We start from the raw sequence: 18,778 nt of genomic DNA on the forward strand, positions 1-18,778 counted from the left end.
GTGTATAAGGTATATGAAAAGTTAGTCGTATTTTAAGTAAGTGGAAATAATTCTTAATTATGTGGGTAATTGGTTAATTATTGCGTAATGAGACATTACCGAGTTAATTAATAATTAGTGGTGGATTAATTGAAGTCTTTGGATAAAGACTAAAGCAAAAACGTGGCAGCAAGCTACTTCTTAAGCAAATGACTCATAGTCATTTCTTATTAGGTGGCAACCCAACATATTAATTACAAGACGCCTCAATTCTAAGATTTTCAATACAAAACCATACCACAATCAGACGTGAGGTTTTGGAGATCAGTAAGGTGATTTGTTACAAATTGCTACAAATTCGTAGAAATTCCTACAAAACACTACAACGTGATTTATTCAACCAACGAGATTTCTTAGCACATTAACAACGTGAGATTTTGTGATTCTAAGGGAGTACGGTGCAATCTTTATCAAGAATATTATACGGATTTTTCCCTACTGTAGGTATGTTAAGGCTATGCCTCCTTTCCTTTTGGCATGATGTATGGACACATGATCAGGTAGTTGTTTAAACCACAGGACGAGAAATTGCTAATAACCAAAAGTTGGAGCCAAAAACAGAAACTATATAAAATTGAGGGATCAAAAGTGGAAAATTTATCGCCGGACTAACACAGTATTAGAGCAGCACGGAGCAAAAACTATAGGGCAAAAGAACTAAAGAAGTCCGACGCACTGATTAGTCCCTGTAGTGTCTCCAATGGACGAAATAGCCCCCTATTATCAGTACCCCTATTATCAAGCTCCACTACCAGCAGCCCCTCCTCCGCCACCCGGCACCACATTTCACGCGCCGCCGCCGTCGGTGATGGTCCAGCCACTTCCTCTTCCTCAATACCATCACCCCCACCAGCCACCCATCCCCGCATATGCACCCTCTCCTATTTATCCTTCGCATTCCTACGACGATGTTCGGACTCTCTTCGTTGCTGGACTCCCGGAAGATGTCAAGCCTCGTGAAATTTACAACCTTTTTCGTGAATTCCCAGGATATGAATCTTCCCATCTCCGTAGCCAAATTTCTGGTAATTCACAGGTATTATGTTACACATTTACTGCTTATTGGGATCTACGGTTTTAACTTCTTTCAATTAGTTTCAGTATCAGCTTTGCTCTTCTCGTATTATGTGAGTCTGACATATCTGTTTCGCTAAATGTCTGACACATTGTTTGTGTTCCTGTCAGCCATTTGCTTTTGCAGTCTTTACAGATCAGAATTCAGCACTTACGGCAATGTATGAACTGAATGTAAGGCCAATTTCTGATACTAACTTCTAATTCTGTGAGTTATTGAACAAATGATTTACTTCCTTCCTAGTCCAATGTCCATGTTCTGGATTATTGGGTATCCATGTACGGCCATTAGTTATTATTTTTTTCTTTTCTTTTCTCTAATGTAAGTAAACCCTCCATACTTTGGAGTACTAGACATTAGGTGATTTCTCAGGTTCAAATTTTAGTGGAGGCAAAAAATTAGGTGATTTCTTCCCATATTGCTCAATCCTTGGTGAGCAGGTAACTTTGGTACCTATGTTGGTGGGAGGTAGCAGGTACATGGTGGGATTAGTCGAGGTATGCCCAAGCTGGCTCGAACATCACCTTACTGAATAAAAAAGAAGATATTACTTTTGGACATCATACCAAAGAAGGTGAGGATTCTAATCAGGAGTGCGTATTACTTTATACAAAAGATAAACACATGCTTAAGATGATGACTTTAATTTTTTGCTTCTTAGAAGGAGGCTTAGCAATAATGGGATCCTTGACCGAGGAAAACCAAACTAGAATGGAGAATGCTTGAAGAATATTGAAGATGGAACCTTTGCCTCTGATCTCAAAGTTGAATGAAGTTTAGTCTGAGAGGGGTCACATCTAATGTCATCTTATTTTGCACTTGACCTGTATGTTCTATGTTTTAGAGAACTAGTTCTCTTCTGTTAGACGTGTAACTTCAACTTGCCTGAAACATGGAGAACAACTGAAAAGAATGAGAGTAGTGCATAGTTCTGTTACCTTTTAGAGACCATTTTGCATTAGACATAAAATAAATAGGCACAAATCTCTTCCTTCATTCACATCCGATAGAGTATTTGGTCATGAATAAACAAAATAGATAATGATGTTAGGAAGGCATTCTCAAAAAAGGAGTATAACATGCTTTGCTTCTAAATGTGCGTCCAGGGAATGGTTTTTGACTTTGAGAAGGACTCCAAATTGTACATCGAGCTTGCTAAATCAAATTCAAGGTCTAAGAGGTTACGGACAGGTCTGTTAGGAATAGATGTCTTTCGGTTTTTAAATTACTGGAATTACTTTTCCTCAAGCCACAAATTCGTTTGATTAAACCACAGATGATGGGAGGCCTGTATCAGAGAAGAGGATTAAAGGTTCTGCTGCTATTTCCAGAGACAGTGGTTCTGGTATAAATCTGCCTCTATAGCATATTACAGTCTCTTCCTTTGGATTAGTAGGATACACTCATATAAAACTGAGACTCTGTTGGCCATCATGTCATTTATATATGAACCAATTTGCTTGTGTGTTGTTTTTAGGCTGTCACATTTAACTAATTTGATGTCATTTAAGGATTAACTGCTCGTCAGTCACTGCAAAGCACTTTATCTAAATGCTCACTTCGCACATGTTTTGCACGCTTGGGCACTAGCAGGTCTTGGCAGCATTCACATGCCTGGAATGGGTAATTCTGCTTACAACACGATTGGTTATCCACCCACACAAAGGTCATCTGCACTTCTTAAGCACATTTTTGTTACTCCAAGTGATTCCTTCTGACTGGAATGCTCCAAGTACTTGTACTTCTAGCTGAAAGTCGAGCACCAAATAGAAATAGTTTCTCTATTCCATGTTCCCTGAAGTAGGGTATTGGATCTTAGTATTGTATTAATCTTGTGGATTACTTCTATTCTAAATTATATTTTTCTTTTTGTTTGGTGATTCAGTCAGGGAAAGTTTGGTGGTAGAGTTGTGAATCAAGCTGCTTCTAAAACGGTAAGGTGTCTGATACATGGACAATCATTTGTTCTTCTGAATGTCAATGGTAATTTGGTTGGTTATTCTGTTACAAGTTTGGTCTATAATTTCAGCTTTTATTTGGAAAGTTTTTTTTTCCTCCAATTTTTACTACTCCTTTGAATTCTAAATTTTTTTACGGCTCTGTTTAGTCACTCATCAAGCATGTACTTCAAGTCCTTGTTGAATCTTGTGATAGATAAAATAATCCACATGTGTAAACCGGGGGTGTTGTACCACTAGTTAATATATGAGCATGTAATGTCTAGGTTTTACTCATGCTTTCAAATGATTTTATATGTCTTAAGGTGCATCATAACTGTTTACCCTAAAATCGGATAACAATTGAATTTATACTGTGGTTTTATGGATACGTGATTTACTTAGCACAAGCTGAAAGAAAACGTAAATTGACACTGAAATTAACTGCAAATATAAATAAAGCAAACCAAATGAAATGTATAGCTTTGATCCTTGAGCTAGATTGCCCTCGAATCAAATGAATACTTCGCCGGAAAGTATGAACAAAGTAACAGAAATATTGAGAGCTTAAGAGAATGAGAATATATTGCCTTTTGTAACGTATATGTGATGCCCTTTTACAAATGATCAGACCCCTTTATATAGTAGTGGAGTCCTACCCTTGGTACAATTCTAAATACAGTAAGAAATCCCATAATTGGCTAATTAATTGGCCTCTTCTAGATACGTGCCAGGATCTGCGCCGTGATACTCGCCTGATTGCGGATATTTCGTCTTTTCGTTGCTCGACCCAGTACGCTACCCTAGATCTCCATCTTATTCGGTCTCGATCTTAATTGGTTTGAGACCTGCAATCATGGCCTTATATTCGGCCTTGTTGTTAGTCAATTTTACAGTTCTAATAGATTGTCTAACCACGGTACCTGTGGGTGGTTTCAGCACGATGCCGAGTCCGGACCCCTTTACGTTCGAAGCACTGTCTATAAAGAGGGTCCAGATCCCCGAAGATGTACCCGAGTTAACTAATAATTCTCTTTCAACCTCGGGCACTAGGGCCGGCGTGAAGTCTGCCAAGATTTGAGACTTGATGGCTGTTCGGGGTCGATACTCAATATCGTACCTTCTGAATTCTATGGCCCATTTGGCCAATTGCCCCGAAAGCCCGGATTTATGCAAAATATTTTGGAGGGGATAAGTTGTTACCGCACATATGGGATGACATTAAAAGTATGGTTTTAGTTTCCGAGAGGCGCTTATCAAAGTGAGTGCTAACTTTTCTAGATGATGATATCTAGTTTCGGCCTCACCTAGGGTCGGACTAACATAATAGATAGCGAATTGCGTACCTTGTTCTTCTCGGACTAGGACTCTACTTACCGCTATCTCCGATACTGCTAGATATAAGTAAAGCTATTCGTCTGCCCTCGGCGTGTGAAGCAGCGGCGGGCTCGACAAGTATCTCTTAAGTTCCTCCAAAGCTTGTTACATTTGGGGTCCATGTGAAGTTGTTCTTCTTTTTCAGCAACGAGAAGAATCGATGACTTCTATCGGACGATCTCGAGATGAATCGACCCAGGGCTGCAATGCGCCCGGTTAGCCTTTGTACAACCTTCACGTTATCCACTACCGCGATATTCTCGATTGCTTTGATGTTATCGGGGTTGATCTCGATTCCCCCATTTGACACCATGAATCCGAGAAACTTGCCCGACCCGTCCCCGAATGCACATTTCTCTAGGGTGAGCTTCATATTGTATTTCTTGCAAATGCTTCAAATGGTCCTCTGCTCGCAGGGACTTAACTAGCATGTCATCAATATAAACTTCCATAGATTTCCCTATTTGTTCTTCAGACATTCGGTTTACTAGGTGTTAATTGGTTGCACCGGCATTTTTTGGTCTGAATGGCATTACATTTACAATAGGTACCATACTTAGTGATGAACAAAGTTTTTACCATACTTAGGATCGAGGTACCCCATAGTGATCATCCTCGTCAGTCCTCTGCTTCTCCGGTTGGGTCGAGGCCGGTGTATGTGGTTGCTATTTAACCTCTTGTCCCCAAGAGGGATAGCTTCAAGTACCTTGGGTCGATGATTCAGGGGGACGGAGAGATCGACGAGGACGTCACTCACCGTATAGGGGCGGGCTGGATGAAATGGAGGCTTGCATCTGGAGTCTTGTGTGACAAGAAAGTGCCACCGGTACTCAAAGGTAAGTTTTATAGAGCTGTGGTTAGACCGGCCATGTTGTATGGGGCAGAGTGTTGGCCGGTTAAGAACTTCCATATCCAGAGGATGAAGGTAGCAGAGATGAGGATGCTGAGGTGGATGTGCGGGCACACTAGGATAGATAAGATTAGGAATGAAGATATTCGGAAGAAGGTGGGCGTGGCCCCTGTAGATGACAAGATGCGGGAAGCGAGGCTCAGATGGTTCGGGCACGTGCGGAGGAGAAGCCTTGATGCTCCGGTGAGGAGATGTGAGCGTTTGGCCGTGGTGGGTACGAGAAGAGGTAGAGGGAGACCTAAGAAGTACTGGGGAGAGGTGATCAGGCAGGACATGGTACGACTGCTGCTTTCCGAGGACATGGCCCTTGATAGGAAGGTCTAGAGGTCAAGCATTAGGGTTGTAGGTTAGGGGGTAGTAGAGCTCTCCTTACTTCACACCCGGGGTGAGGCGGGGTTGGATTAGGGTTGATCTTAGATGGCTTGCAATTTATGTTGAGTCCACACTATCCTTGCTGTTTATCTTAGCCTCGGGCCTTAGATACTGGTTATTGTTATTGCATGTCATCTATCTTTTGGTTGTTATGCTTCTGTTACTATTACGGTTTCTACTGGAGTTACTAATGAATTGTCTTTTCTTGTTTTTTATTTTTTTATTTTCGTCTTTCTTAGCTGAGGGTCTATCGAAAATAGCCTTTTTGCCCTATCGGGGTAGGGGTAAGGTCTGCGTACACATTACCCTCCCCAGACCCCACTTTGTAGGATTTTACTGGGTAGTTGTTGTTGTTTTCCCTTCGAGTTTGACCCTTTCGTTGATGAGAGTGCTCATATCGGTATCACTTCGTCGATGGCAAACATTTCCTTGGTGGCGGGTTGCTCCCCGTAGACTGTTTTGACTCCCTCTGGTGTTGGGAACTTTAGAACTTGGTGAAGGGTCGAAAGCACTGCCCTCATATTATAGATCCATGGTCTCCCGAATAGGGCATTATACCTCATATCGCCCTGATCACATGGAACTTTGTTGGATGGTCCCAGCCATGTTTACTAGCAAAGTTATCTCGCCTTTGGTGGTTTCACATGCCATATTGAAGCCGTTTAGAACTCGGGTTGCGGGTACAATCTGATCCTGTAGGCCAAGCTGTTCTACGACCCTCGATCGAATTATGTTGGCCGAGCTACCTGGATCAATCAAAACACGTTTAACTTGAGTCTTATTCATAAGTACAGATATTACCAGCGCGTCGTTGTGAGGTTGTTCGATCCTTTCTCCATCCTCGCCATTGAAAGACAAGGTTCCTTCCGGTACGTAATTCCGAGTTCGCTTCTCCCTTGTGATCGACACCTTGGTGCGTTTTAATACTGGTCCTTGAGGAGTATCGACCCCTCCAACGATCATGTGAAACACGTGCAGTGGCTCTTCTTGCTCGTTCTGTCTACTAGAATCTTTGTTTTTGAAGTGATTCTTGGCCCGATCGCTTAAGAATTCCCGAGGTGCCCCTCGTTGAACAATCGGGCTACTTCCTCCCTCAGCTGTCTGCAATCTTCTGTTTTATGGCCATAGGTTCCATGATACTTGCATATTTGGTTGGGATTTCTCTGGGCCGGATCGGTCTGCAGAGGTCGAGGCCATCTAGTATCCTTAATACGTCCGATGGCTGATATGATGGCAGATGCATCTATGCTGAAGTTATATTCCAATAATTGTGGCGCTTTTTTGGGTCCAGCATCCCTGTCGAAACCACCCTTGCTCATGAGTCCCCGTGAACTTTGACCTCGATCATTTCTCCTCTCATTCCGTGCAAAGTTTCGCCCAGACCAGGTGCCTCTACGGTCTCTGTTATACGATTGATATCGATCTCTATTCGACCTTGGTTCTCGGTCGATATCCCTCTTGATTCTATCTACGGGCCTGTTAGGATAAACGAGTCTAAAATCGACTAATCGTTGCGCCAATCCTACTTGTGAAGAGAAGAGTCGTCGGGCTATTGCAGAGTGAAGGAAGGTGTCTTGTCTTGGCCTAGGCCTACTTGTGTCAACACCCATAACGTCCCATCGAGTTAGCTAGTTAAGGGTGAAAGGCAAAGTCCTTGCTAGGAATTCCGGGTAACTTTCTGTATTCCTTAAGGTTACAGGTGAAGCTGACTTCCTGCGGTAGCCCCTTGGACCTTAGCCTCTTAAGGGTTGGGTTCTAGTGGCGGGTGAAAGAGTTTGTGAGTATACCTCGGGATGACTTTTTATCCACTACTCATCCTCGAAATCTAGTCTAGTTCAACCATAAACGGACCCGGAAGGAGTCCCCAGTTGATCATTCTCGACCCCGATCTTTGACTGATATTGATTATGTACATTGGCCCAAGTGACAGCTTGTCCGAGTAGATACTGTTACTTTCTCTCGAACCGTAGTACTATTATTTGATTAGATCATCGAATCTTTTATTTCTCTTGAGATTTCTTCAATGTTCAGTTCTACACACGTCTTTTTTTCGGAGGTCTACAGCCATTATGTGGCATAGGAGTTACATCCCGTACGAAGAAGTTCCGGGAGTTACGAAGGAAGCTTCGAGCTCATATTGGTCATGGGTTGGGAACGGGAATTGAACTCTATGAGATCGAATCTCCTGTTGTTCCTCAGTAGCTCAGTGGTAGAGCGGTCGGCTGTTAACCGATTGGTCGTAGGTTCGAATCCTACTTGGGGAGATTTGATTGATTCTGAATTAAAGAATTAAGAATAAAGGGGCTCGCTTTGCCCGTTAAGAGTAGGTAACCCGTTCCCTGTCTTTGTTTCTATTGCATTCTATCTCATCGTATCACATTCTGTGCTGTGAAGCTATGGAACTCCGAACGTTGAGGCCTTGAGTGAAAGCTTGAGCAGCCCAATCGTCGGTGACCAGTGGCAAGTCCATTCGTTCCGTTTGGAATCGAGATACGAATTCCCTGAGCATCTCGTTGTCCTTCTGCCTTACCTTGAAAAGGTCTGACTTTCTGGTTGCAATTTGCAACCTTAATGGCTCCGGCGTGTGCCTTTACAAAAGAATCTGCAAGCATAGAACGAATCAATAGAATTAGGCGGTAAATTATGATACCATATCATAGCACCCTTCGATAGAGTCTCTCCGTATTTCTTCAGCAAGATGGATTTGATCTCGTCATCTTCCAAGTCATTTTCTTTGATAGCACATGTGTATGAGGTGACGTGTTCGTTTGGATCAGTCGTCCCGTTATACTTAGGAATCTCGGGCATACGAAACTTCTTGGGGATGGGCTTCGGAGCCCCACTCGGGGGAAGGTTTTTGTACAAACTTTTTGGAATCTAGTCCTTTCAATATCGGTGGTGCCCCGGGATTTGGTCGGCCCTGGATTTATAGGTTACCACCTTCTTATTGTTTTCCTCGATCTTCTTCCCCGGTCTCGATTCGCTTTGTCAACTCTTCGAGCATTTTTATAATAGCGGTATTGGTCTCCGATTTTCTCGAAGCCGATTCGACCCTGTGTACAACTTCCTGGGATGGCTCGAGTTCGACCCTGCTTGGCGTGTGGTTCTGATGTTGGAGTTGAGCTATTGCTGCCTGTTGGGCCTGCAACATTTCGAAGATTATTCGCAGGCTGGTCCCGCCATCTTCATCGGCATGTGTATTCTCTGTAGCTGATCGGGTACCCCGCGAACGCTGCTTTCGGGATCGATCGGGTCTACAACCAGAGCTCCATCGAGGCCAGCAGGGGGTACAACGTTTCCTGGTGCAATGTTCTCATTCTCGCCATGGTGGCTGAGATCATTGTCAATGTGTTGAGGTGCTGACTGAGAGTGTGATATTTTTTAATCCTATAATCAAAGACACTTCAAAGAACAAGCGTAAAATAGTGTGTGTTACGAAAATTGTACCAAGCAATCACTATTATTCTTAGCCCTACGGTGGGCGCCAAACTGTTTACCCTAAAAACGGATAACAATTGAATTTATACTGTGGTTTTAAGGATACGTGATTTACTTAGCACAAACTGGAAAACGTAAATTGACACTGAAATTAACTACAAATATAAATAAAGCAAACCAAATGAAATGTATAGCTTTGATCCTTGAGCTAATTGCCCTCGAATCAAATGAATACTTCGCCGGAAAGTATGAATAAAGTAACAGAAATATTGAGAGCTTAAGAGAATGATAATATATTGCTTTTTGTAACGTGTATGTGATGCCCTTTTACAAATGATCAGACCCCTTTATATAGTAGGGGAGTCCTACCCTTGGTACAATTCTAAATACAGTAAGAAATCCCCTAATTAGCTAATTAATCGGCCTCTTCTTGATACGTGCTGGGATCTGCACCGTGATCCTCGCCCGTTTGCGGATATTTCGTCTTTCCGTTGCTCAACCTAGTACGTTACCCTCGATCTCCATCTTATTCGGTCCCGATCTTGGTCGATCTCAATCTTAATTTGTCTCAGGGTCTCGAGCTTGACAACTTAACTCTGCACCATAGTTTGATATAAATCGGAGCCGATCCTCGGCTAATCACGCTCCTCCCTCGATCAGCTGCATAAAAAGGGCAAGCCCTATTTTAACCGTATACAATAACATTAAGATCAAATCACTTTCTAGTTTCTACAACACTCCAAATTTTCTGTTGCAAGTGCAAAATATTGCAGCTTTGTAGATTATATGTTTTCCAACTCTGTTAGATTTATTTTGTGAAATTGCTCTGGTGAATGCAAAGCATGGTCAATTTGTTTAAGGGAGCTAACATTTGGAAGTGCATCAAAGGTCTAAATCATTTTAAATAATATTCTCTTTTTGGGGCCATATGAGCAAAAACAATGAGTGCATATCCTCTATGAGATTGCTTCTTGGCTGACAACTAGGATATTTGAAGTTAAGTTTTTTTCTTTTCTGAAGACTCAAATTGGTGCTTCAAATGTACACTCATGTCACATACAAGGACCATACTCTTAAACAGATCTTGTGCTAATTCTGTAAACTAGTGGCGGTGCTGCCATTCTTAGTCTTGGATTCTCGCTTTATTCCGAGTCCAAAGCTCCTTTTTTGTTAATGTGATGATCGTTCATGACCTTACGTTCCACAGGCGGCTGATCCATGTCCAACAATCTTCGTTGCTAATCTGGGCCAAAGTTGTAATGAGCAAGAGCTGATTCAAGTATTTTCAAGGTTTTGACAAGTTTCCCTTTTAGTTCTAACCCCTGAAGTATTTGGTATACTGGATGGTTACTGTGCTTTCTTTGACATTGTTAGATGTCGGGGGTTTTTAAAGTTGAAGATGCAGGGCACATATGGAGCTCCTGTTGCTTTTGTCGACTTTCAGGTAAGGTTAATACTCATCTTTGCAGTGGCAGTTGCTCAACCTATTCCCACACTTCTTCTGCGTGTCCTTTATCTTTTTCTAAGTGCATCTTTATCCCTTTACCAACAACTTTTTCTTTCTTCCCTGTAGATTCATTGACCCCTATTTAATTTAGCTAATCCTTAGCCAGTTAACAAGGAAATACTACATGTTTTATCCTGTTGTCTCAGCAATCTTAATAAGGAAGTTCAGATGCATCTCCTAATTAAAATCTTCAAGAAAACAGTAAGCACATTATTTAGCCGTTGCATTTTCATTCAAGTAATCGTTTAACTGCAGAACATCCAAGATTCACCATTCTTTTATATAAATTTGTCGATGAAAATTTTGTGCTTCCAACTGGTAATTCAGTTTTACTGTGGTTAGCGCGCACTGGCATGATAATGTGCACTTTGACCTTGTTACTTAAGGCTGGGGTTTTGCTGAACAGAGTACCATTTCGCCTGTTTTCATCTCCTCTATTTTGCTGTTTTGCCATCTTAGGTTCACCTCTTTGATTATTCTGGTAAATCTTTTCTTATTTTCTCTATTTTTTGATTTTATGCGCGAGTTAAGAAATATACTGCTGCAAGCTCGGTAACTTAGGAGTAGAATGTCAACTTTTATCTACATATTCACATATAATACATTGGTATATGGGCACCTTTTCTTTATGAAATAGCAACGTCGGAAAAGAACTACCACACATCGGCACAACGATGGAAGAGAACTGTCGTCAAAGAGCTTCATTGGGTGTGGGATGTCATCTTAAGACCTCTTGTTGTTGTTAGCGAAATGTATTTATCAATGCCCCACTTGGCTCTAGGATCAGGAATCTTAATGTCTTTAAGACTGATGCTTAAATCCAAGCAACTGACTCGTTTGTTGCTCATGCTCCTGAAGTTATGATTTGGCGTTTTTGGTTTATAGGAAGGCTGAACAAAGAGGTTAATTGCTAGGGGTCAGCCATCCATTCTGACACCCTTATGATAATTACCGGCGTCGTGTGAGATACCATAGTTTGGCATCTTTGCTTTTGGGCTTCCCCTCTTATAACTGCCACCACTATTCTCATTTCTCTTGTCTCTCGTTTCTAAAAGTTAACATGAGCTAACACTCATGCAGTGTAAGGACCCTCAACTCTCGATGGACCACCAACTGCACAAATCACTTTAACAAACCCATATTTACTCGATGGATAGCAGTTATTCTTTCAATCAACAAAATGTAAAATTGGGGAGAAGGGAAAAACGCCCTTATTGAAGAGGCATTGCACATTGTTTCAGATATAAATTAGGTAACCACCTAGTTGGTACTCTTCCATATTTTGGGATAGGTGTTCCATAATTGGTGACTGGGAAGCATCTTAATAAAGCAACATGGTATACTATAATTGTTCTCATGCATCCTCAAACTTAATACTGCTTTCTCTAGCTTATTCTCTGCAGTAAGTATTGCCTTATAAAGGCATTATTTAGCAGTGCCTCCAACATGTTTTGCAGCTTTAATGCCTTAATTTTGATTTTACTTTGTTATAAAGAACCTTAATTTGGCTTTTGTAGCATGTTCACCCTAAGGCCTGATCTGCTTTTCGAAAGAAGCCTTCCTGTGTTCCCCTAGATATTCATACATTTTTTTGAGAATGGTAAATAATCTTTAACTGTGGCACAAAGTTGTGCGAGCTGTACAAGTGTTACCTATCACCCCTAGATAATCATACATCTATATGTGTTTTTCTGAATTGAAGAATTGATAATGATTTTTTACAATATGTTGAAGTCATAACCAGTTGGAAGGAGAGTTACTCTTTAAATGCATATTGCAGTCATTGAGATATATTTTTAGCTATACATGGATATCCCATCTGTGTTATCTTTACCTTTTAAGCTTTCTCATAATGTCACCTTTCACATCTATTCAAAATCTCACTTCATACTGATGATGTATGTTTCCCTAAACCAATCTTTCGAGCCAACCCATCCCAACACCCCACACAACCCCTCCCCTGTCCCAATAAAAGGGGTTGGTGGGGAAGCTTCCACTGGGAGTACTGCTATTGGAACTTGGAAACGTTAACTATTACCTTTATCTTGTTTCTCTTCTATTAGTCTGCTACCACATTAAGGTCAATATCTGCTGCATATCGTAGCCGGAAATGAGGATGCTGATATAGATGTGTGAACTAAGAGAAATAGGATTAGGAATGAAAATATTCGGGACAAGGTTGGAGTGGCTTTCGTGGTGGACAAGTTGCGGGAAGCAAGACTAATATGGTTCTGGCATGTAAAGAGAAGATGTCCAGATGCCTCAATAAGAGAGTGCCAGAGGTTTGCCTTGGTGGATCTGAGGAGAGGGAGTGGTAGACCGGCAGGACATGGCACATCTATCTGCAGTTTTCCGAGGACATGGCCCTAGATAGGAAGGTGTGAAGGTCGAGAACTAGGGTAGAAGACTAGTAGTTAGTCACAGGTTTATCATTGTCTTCCCAGTAGTATGTATAGCACTCTCGTACTCTTTATACTTTGATTTGTATTACTACCAGTTGTTTTGTTGCTTCAGTTTTCTTGTTATCTTGTTGTTGGTACTGCTTCGTGTTTATGTTTCCTTTTCGTGGTTTATCTGTTATTCTATTTCTTTTCTACTATGCTTTGACTTTGCTTTTCCTGAGCCGAGGGTCTATCGGAAACAATCTCTCTGCCTTAACAAGGTAGGGGTAAGGCTGCGTACATACTACCCTCCCAAGACCTCACTTGTGATACTACACTGGGTCTGTTGTTATTGTAATCTGCTGCACATCAAGTTCATCTAAATTCACAAAGAATAAACGCAGGTGAAACCTACAATTGATATTACTAAGCATGTTTCCAGGACACTGCCTGCTCAACTGAGGCATTGGGTCGTCTTCAAGGGACCGTTCTTTATTCTTCCACCTCTGGAGAGGGCATGCGACTGGAGTATCCTTTCTCTAGTCCCATCAGTTATTTGCTTTCTCTGAATCCAAAACCCATTATTGTTTTAAATTCTTTCTGCTTTTGCATTACATCTTTCCTTAATGAAATGTTTAGATATGCAAAATCACGGATGGGAATGCGAAGTAAGAAGTCAAGGTAAATGCTTGTGGACTACAGTCAGTAAAGATCTGGTGGAGCAATGCCATTAACAAATAACAGTGTGTCATTTACTTGGTTTATTGTATTGAGAATGGGAAAAGTATTACTAGTTCACATGTTATGTTCTTCAGTTTTTTCTTCAGTTTGGAGGTTGCTATGAACAACAGCATGTTTCCTTTGTCAAAAGTAAAATGTGCGAGTTATTTCGTTTTTTCTTGTGCTGCGTGGTGTCTTCTTCTCCATTGTCTCATCAACTAAGAGCATAAGTCATTTGCAATTTAATTTCTACGGCAGTGACCAAGTGCTTTACTGGTCTGCATTTTCTTTTTGGCTTGTCTCAAAATATTGCTCACTTATTTCAAAATTTAATACATTAAAAAATATTAGAAAAAATTTCTAACATTCACTTTTGCTAGCCCCATTACTGTTTATTCTCTATGTTACTTTTTAACATCAGAGAAGTCAAAATATTTCCTCAAATGCTCCTAAACAGAATTTGGAGACACTACCATTATAAGTTTTTTTTTTTCTTTTTAAAATTTGTCATGTCAAGTAAAACAGTCAGATAAGCAAAAATTACATCTAGGATGCAAGGAATATTATATATATGACGTCTTCTATTGGGAAAACTTATACTTACCTGGGATTCCTTGTCAAATTTGCACCAAAGCAAGTAACCTAAGTCAAGTGATAATGCATAGTATTATTTAAGAATAGTAAGTGATAAAAGTCTATAAATGACAAATATTTTACATTTATTTATTTGCTGTAATATTGGGCGCAGGTAAATGGAAAAAGAATCGCGCTTATTTAGGTGACTAGTTTCAAAATCACACGACCAAATACAACTGACCCATCAATCATTTGGCATGTGGAAATCCTATAGTAGTATCTGATGAGTGATACATCGATTCACTACTAATCATCTATTGACTTGTAGGCAGGAGAAAGTTAGGAGAGAACATTAAAGTCAAATTGCTTCACATACCATACCAAATCCCATATCTTTATAGTTGTCATTAGATGATAGGTTTCTGCTGAGAGCCTCAGCAGGAGCTCTGTAACTTTAGCTGTCATTTTGCCTTTCTTTATTTGGTAGTACTACTTTATTGCCTTTTTATCCGTTTGTTTCTTTCTGGGCAATTTATTGGCGAATTTGACTTCTTTTTTCCGCGCCATCTTTTTCTTGTTTTAGTCCAATGCATGTGAGCATGCTTGTTGACCATTATTTTCCCCCTTAATCCCAAGTTAGGAGGATCATATCTATATTATATATTATAGTAGTATGCATTATGGTTAAAGTTATCGCAACCTCGAACTTTCTGATCATACACGAAAGAAAAAGATAAAGTCACTGTCTCAATACAATCTGAGAGAGAGAGATATGCATGTCATAGCCGATAGGCATACCTTAACTTAAAAGATATGCTCAAACGCAGATCGATGCTATTATATATTTATATTATATTAATAATTAAATAATAATTAAAAATATTACTAATATATCTAAATGATAAATAAGTATCGAGTAAGAGGATATAAGTATAAAAATATATTAAATATTAAGAATAATTTTTTTTTATATTGATGGCTATTAAAAGAGTAATAAGAAAGACATTAAGTTAATTAGTAAGCTAATAAAATATTATATGATGGAATAACAATATTAAATAACAATAATACAATAACTATAAGTAAGAACAAAAGAAAAAAATAATTTGTGTAAAAATATGGTGAATAAGACTTATTTGACTTTAAAATGAAAAAATAAGTGGTAGTAATTTTGTTAAAATATAATGATCCAATATGCTCAAACAAGACATACCACAATATGATATATCTAATGATTATATATATTAACTTTTATCTAGAATGTTTATATTCTGAGATTATTTGCACATAAGTCAAATAACTCAAGTAGTTTTAATATGGTATGTGTCTGCGCATCGCGCATGTACTAATACTAGTATTATATTAAAAGGAGGGTAGTATGCATTATGGTTAAGCCAAGTGGCAAGCTAAAATGAAGCCATTTGGCAATTTTAGGACAACATTAATTATTAGAAATTATAAGTGGAAACATTATTAAGGGAAGTAGTTTGATGAATCTTACACATAATCTAATATATTGTCACGACCCGGATTTTCCACCCTCGGGAGTCGTGATGGCGCCTACTAGTGAAAGCTAGGCAAGCCAATCAACTGAATTATTTGCCTTCTTTCCATTTTTAAATTCGTTAACAGTTTTAGACCAACAGTTAATAATCAACAAAATTTAACAAGCGGAAGATTTAATTTCAAGTTTTAATAACACTGCTAATACCATTCCATAATAAATCTACCCAAGACTGGTGTGTCACAACTTCACAGACTGTCTAAGATTACTACAAATAAAGGTCTGAAAGAAATATACAACACTGTCTCTGGAAATACAAGAAGGAAACAGGAATAATAGATAGAAGGAGACGCCAAGGCCTGCGGACGCCTGCAGGACTACCTTGGGTCGCCTGATGAACAAGAAGCAGCAATCTCACCGCGGTCCGAAACCTACAGCACTGGGATCTGCACAAACTAGTTCAGAGTGTAGTATCAGCACAACCGACCCCATGTGCTGGTAAGTGCCTAGACTAACCTCGGCGAAGTAGTCACGAGGCTAGGACCAGGCTACCAATTAAACCTGTGCAGTTAAATAATATACAACGGAAAATAAAAGCAGAAATTTACAGTTACGGATGGGAGGGGGGAAATACATGCTGCGGGGACATCGAATAATAGCATAAGGACAACAAGTGAATATAAGGATCACCACAGTTCGATTAAAGATAGACAGGGGAAACATGCTGCGGGGTACAACAAGTATCAACAGAAAACAAACAATTTAATGTAGAGAAACCATAACTCAGCTATCAATAAAAATCAGGAAATCAAAGACAAGTGCACGGCATCACCATTCGTGCTTTAACACTCTCTCACCAAAACAATGCACGGCATCACCCTTCGTGCTTTAACACTCTCTCACAAATATCAGACACGACATCACCCTTCGTGCTTTACACTCTTCCTCACCCAAATAATAATCACAGAGCAATTTGGGCAAGGGAATCAATAACATTGCAATAAAATCAAGTAACAACAGGAGATCAGTATGTAAACATAAAGAACACCGTAACTCAATTATCAGTGTAATAAGGAAAATCAAGGAGAAGTACACGGCATCACCCTTCGTGCTTTTACTCTTGTCCTCAGCATGAAAATCATTATAATTGGCACGGCACCACCCTTCGTGCTTTTACCTCACATAATCGCTCATATAAAGGCACGGAATTGTACATCGTGCGGCACGACATCACCCTTCGTGCTTTACACTCTTCCTCACAAAACAATGCACGGCATCACCCTTCGTGCTTTAACACTCTTCCTTACCCAAACAATAATCACAAACAATAAGGGCAATAAAATAAATGAAATCACAATAATATCACAATAAAATCCCGGCAAGGGAATAATATCAAAAAAAAAGTAACAACATCCTGGCAAGAGAACAATATTAAAAGCAACAATGTCCCGACAAGGGAACAACACCATAATCCTCTTCTCTTTTTCACATTTACTTCACGACTCGATTCACAATTTGAGCCAATGTTCCATAAGGTTCAATTGCCAAATATTCTTTCATAATTCGCTTCACAACTTGAGCCAACGCTCTTCACTGTTCAAATACCAAAACTCTTTCCACAAACCTTGCTCAACAATAGAAATCATCACATTACACGTGAACAATACAAATGGAGTCACATTAATCATAACATAAGACTCACGGGCATGCTTGACACCAACGTATAGATACTCGTCACCATGCCTATACGTCGTACATAACAAATAACACATGGCAAATAGGACACGACTCCTAATCCCTCAAGCTAAGGTTAGACCAAACACCTTGATGCCTCGAACAAGATTCAAGCCTCAACTATCGCTTTACCTCTTGATTCCACCATCAATTAGCTCGTATCTAGCCACAAGTTACTTAATTATATCAATAAATACTAAATGAATCAATTCTAATGCATGGAAATAAATTTTTTTAAAGTTTTTCCCAAAAGTCAAAATTGACCCCGGGCCCACATGGTCAAACCCGAGGTTCAGACCAACACCCGGTTACCCATTCACTCACGAACTCAAATATACAATTTATTTTGAAATTGGACCTCAAATCGAGGTCCAAATCCCCAAAATTTGAAAAAACCTAAGTTCTCTCCAAAACACCCAATTTCCCCCATGAAAACCTTTAATTTTGAGTTGAAATCATGTGAAAAGATGTTAAAGATTAAAGAAAACAAGTAAGAAATGACTTACAATCGATTTGGAAGAGAAGTTGTCTTTGAAAATCGTCCAAGAGTGTTTTGATTTTGAAAGAGTGTGAAAAATGGTTGAAATGTGTCTAAGTTATGAATTTAAAGGTCTCTGACGTCGCAATTGCGACCAGGGTCCGCAATTGCGAACCCTTTAGAAAATTGGCAGTTTCGCATTTCCGAAGATAATGTCGCATTTGCAACCAAGTCAAATTTCCGATCATCTTCGCATTTGCGATTGAAGAGTCGCATTTGCGACTAAGGCTGCCCAGGTCCAATTTCGCATTTGCGAGGCTTTGTCGCATTTACGAGCTCGCAATTGCGAGCTAGGCCTCGCATTTGCGAAGCCTGCAGACCTGATCATACTAGCTGAAAAACCTGCAATTTCCTAAGTTAAAATTCCACCTCGTGGCCTATCCAAAACTCACCCGAGCCCTCGGGGCTCCAAACCAAACATGCACACCAACCTAAAAATATCATACCGACTTGTTCGTGCATTCAAATCACCAAAATAACATCAACAACTATGAATTTAACATCAAAATCATGAAACCACTTAAGAACATCAAGTTTTTCCAATTTTCTCAAATAAGGTCCGATTCACGTCATTTCAAGTCCGTTTCTTACCAAATTTCACAGACTCAACTTAATCACATATAAGACCTGTACCGGACTTCGGAACCAAAATATGGGCCCGATACCATCA

The 18,778-nt window shown here is 40.0% G+C and overlaps 1 protein-coding gene and 1 non-coding gene across 6 annotated transcripts; both read left to right on the forward strand.

Moving 5' to 3' along the window:
* Window positions 1–663: 663 nt before the first annotated feature.
* LOC109209142 (U2 small nuclear ribonucleoprotein B'') lies at window positions 664–13,936 on the forward strand. Of its 5 annotated transcripts, none has more exons than XM_019372337.1 (10): window positions 664–1,075; window positions 1,225–1,287; window positions 2,221–2,305; window positions 2,391–2,459; window positions 2,705–2,780; window positions 3,000–3,048; window positions 10,356–10,438; window positions 10,523–10,597; window positions 13,479–13,564; window positions 13,676–13,936. In XM_019372337.1, the coding sequence occupies exons 1-10, from the start codon at window positions 740–742 to the stop codon at window positions 13,768–13,770; spliced, it is 1,017 nt and encodes a 338-aa protein (XP_019227882.1). In that variant the 5' UTR covers window positions 664–739; the 3' UTR covers window positions 13,771–13,936. The 5 variants fall into 5 exon arrangements, with proteins under 5 accessions (XP_019227882.1, XP_019227880.1, XP_019227883.1 ...); XM_019372335.1 differs by having other exon boundaries at window positions 10,523–10,592; window positions 13,441–13,564; XM_019372338.1 differs by having other exon boundaries at window positions 10,523–10,592.
* On the forward strand, window positions 7,903–7,974 carry TRNAN-GUU. The gene has a single exon. It is a non-coding gene; the product is annotated as a tRNA-Asn (tRNA).
* Window positions 13,937–18,778: the final 4,842 nt, after the last annotated feature.

The sequence above is a fragment of the Nicotiana attenuata genome, unplaced genomic scaffold (genome assembly GCF_001879085.1).
Source record: "Nicotiana attenuata strain UT unplaced genomic scaffold, NIATTr2, whole genome shotgun sequence".
NCBI classification, from domain to species: domain Eukaryota; kingdom Viridiplantae; phylum Streptophyta; class Magnoliopsida; order Solanales; family Solanaceae; genus Nicotiana; species Nicotiana attenuata.

What these genes read in the sequence shown, in the direction of transcription:
- LOC109209142 (XM_019372335.1), top strand. Translation starts at nt 740, where the DNA reads ATGGACGAAATAGCCCCCTATTATCAGTACCCCTATTATCAAGCTCCA. An exon ending in GGTTATCCACCCACACAAAG is followed by an intron (nt 2,781 to 2,999) that starts GTCATCTGCACT and finishes TTGGTGATTCAG; the next exon opens with TCAGGGAAAGTTTGGTGGTA. An exon ending in CTGATTCAAGTATTTTCAAG is followed by an intron (nt 10,439 to 10,522) that starts GTTTTGACAAGT and finishes TGACATTGTTAG; the next exon opens with ATGTCGGGGGTTTTTAAAGT.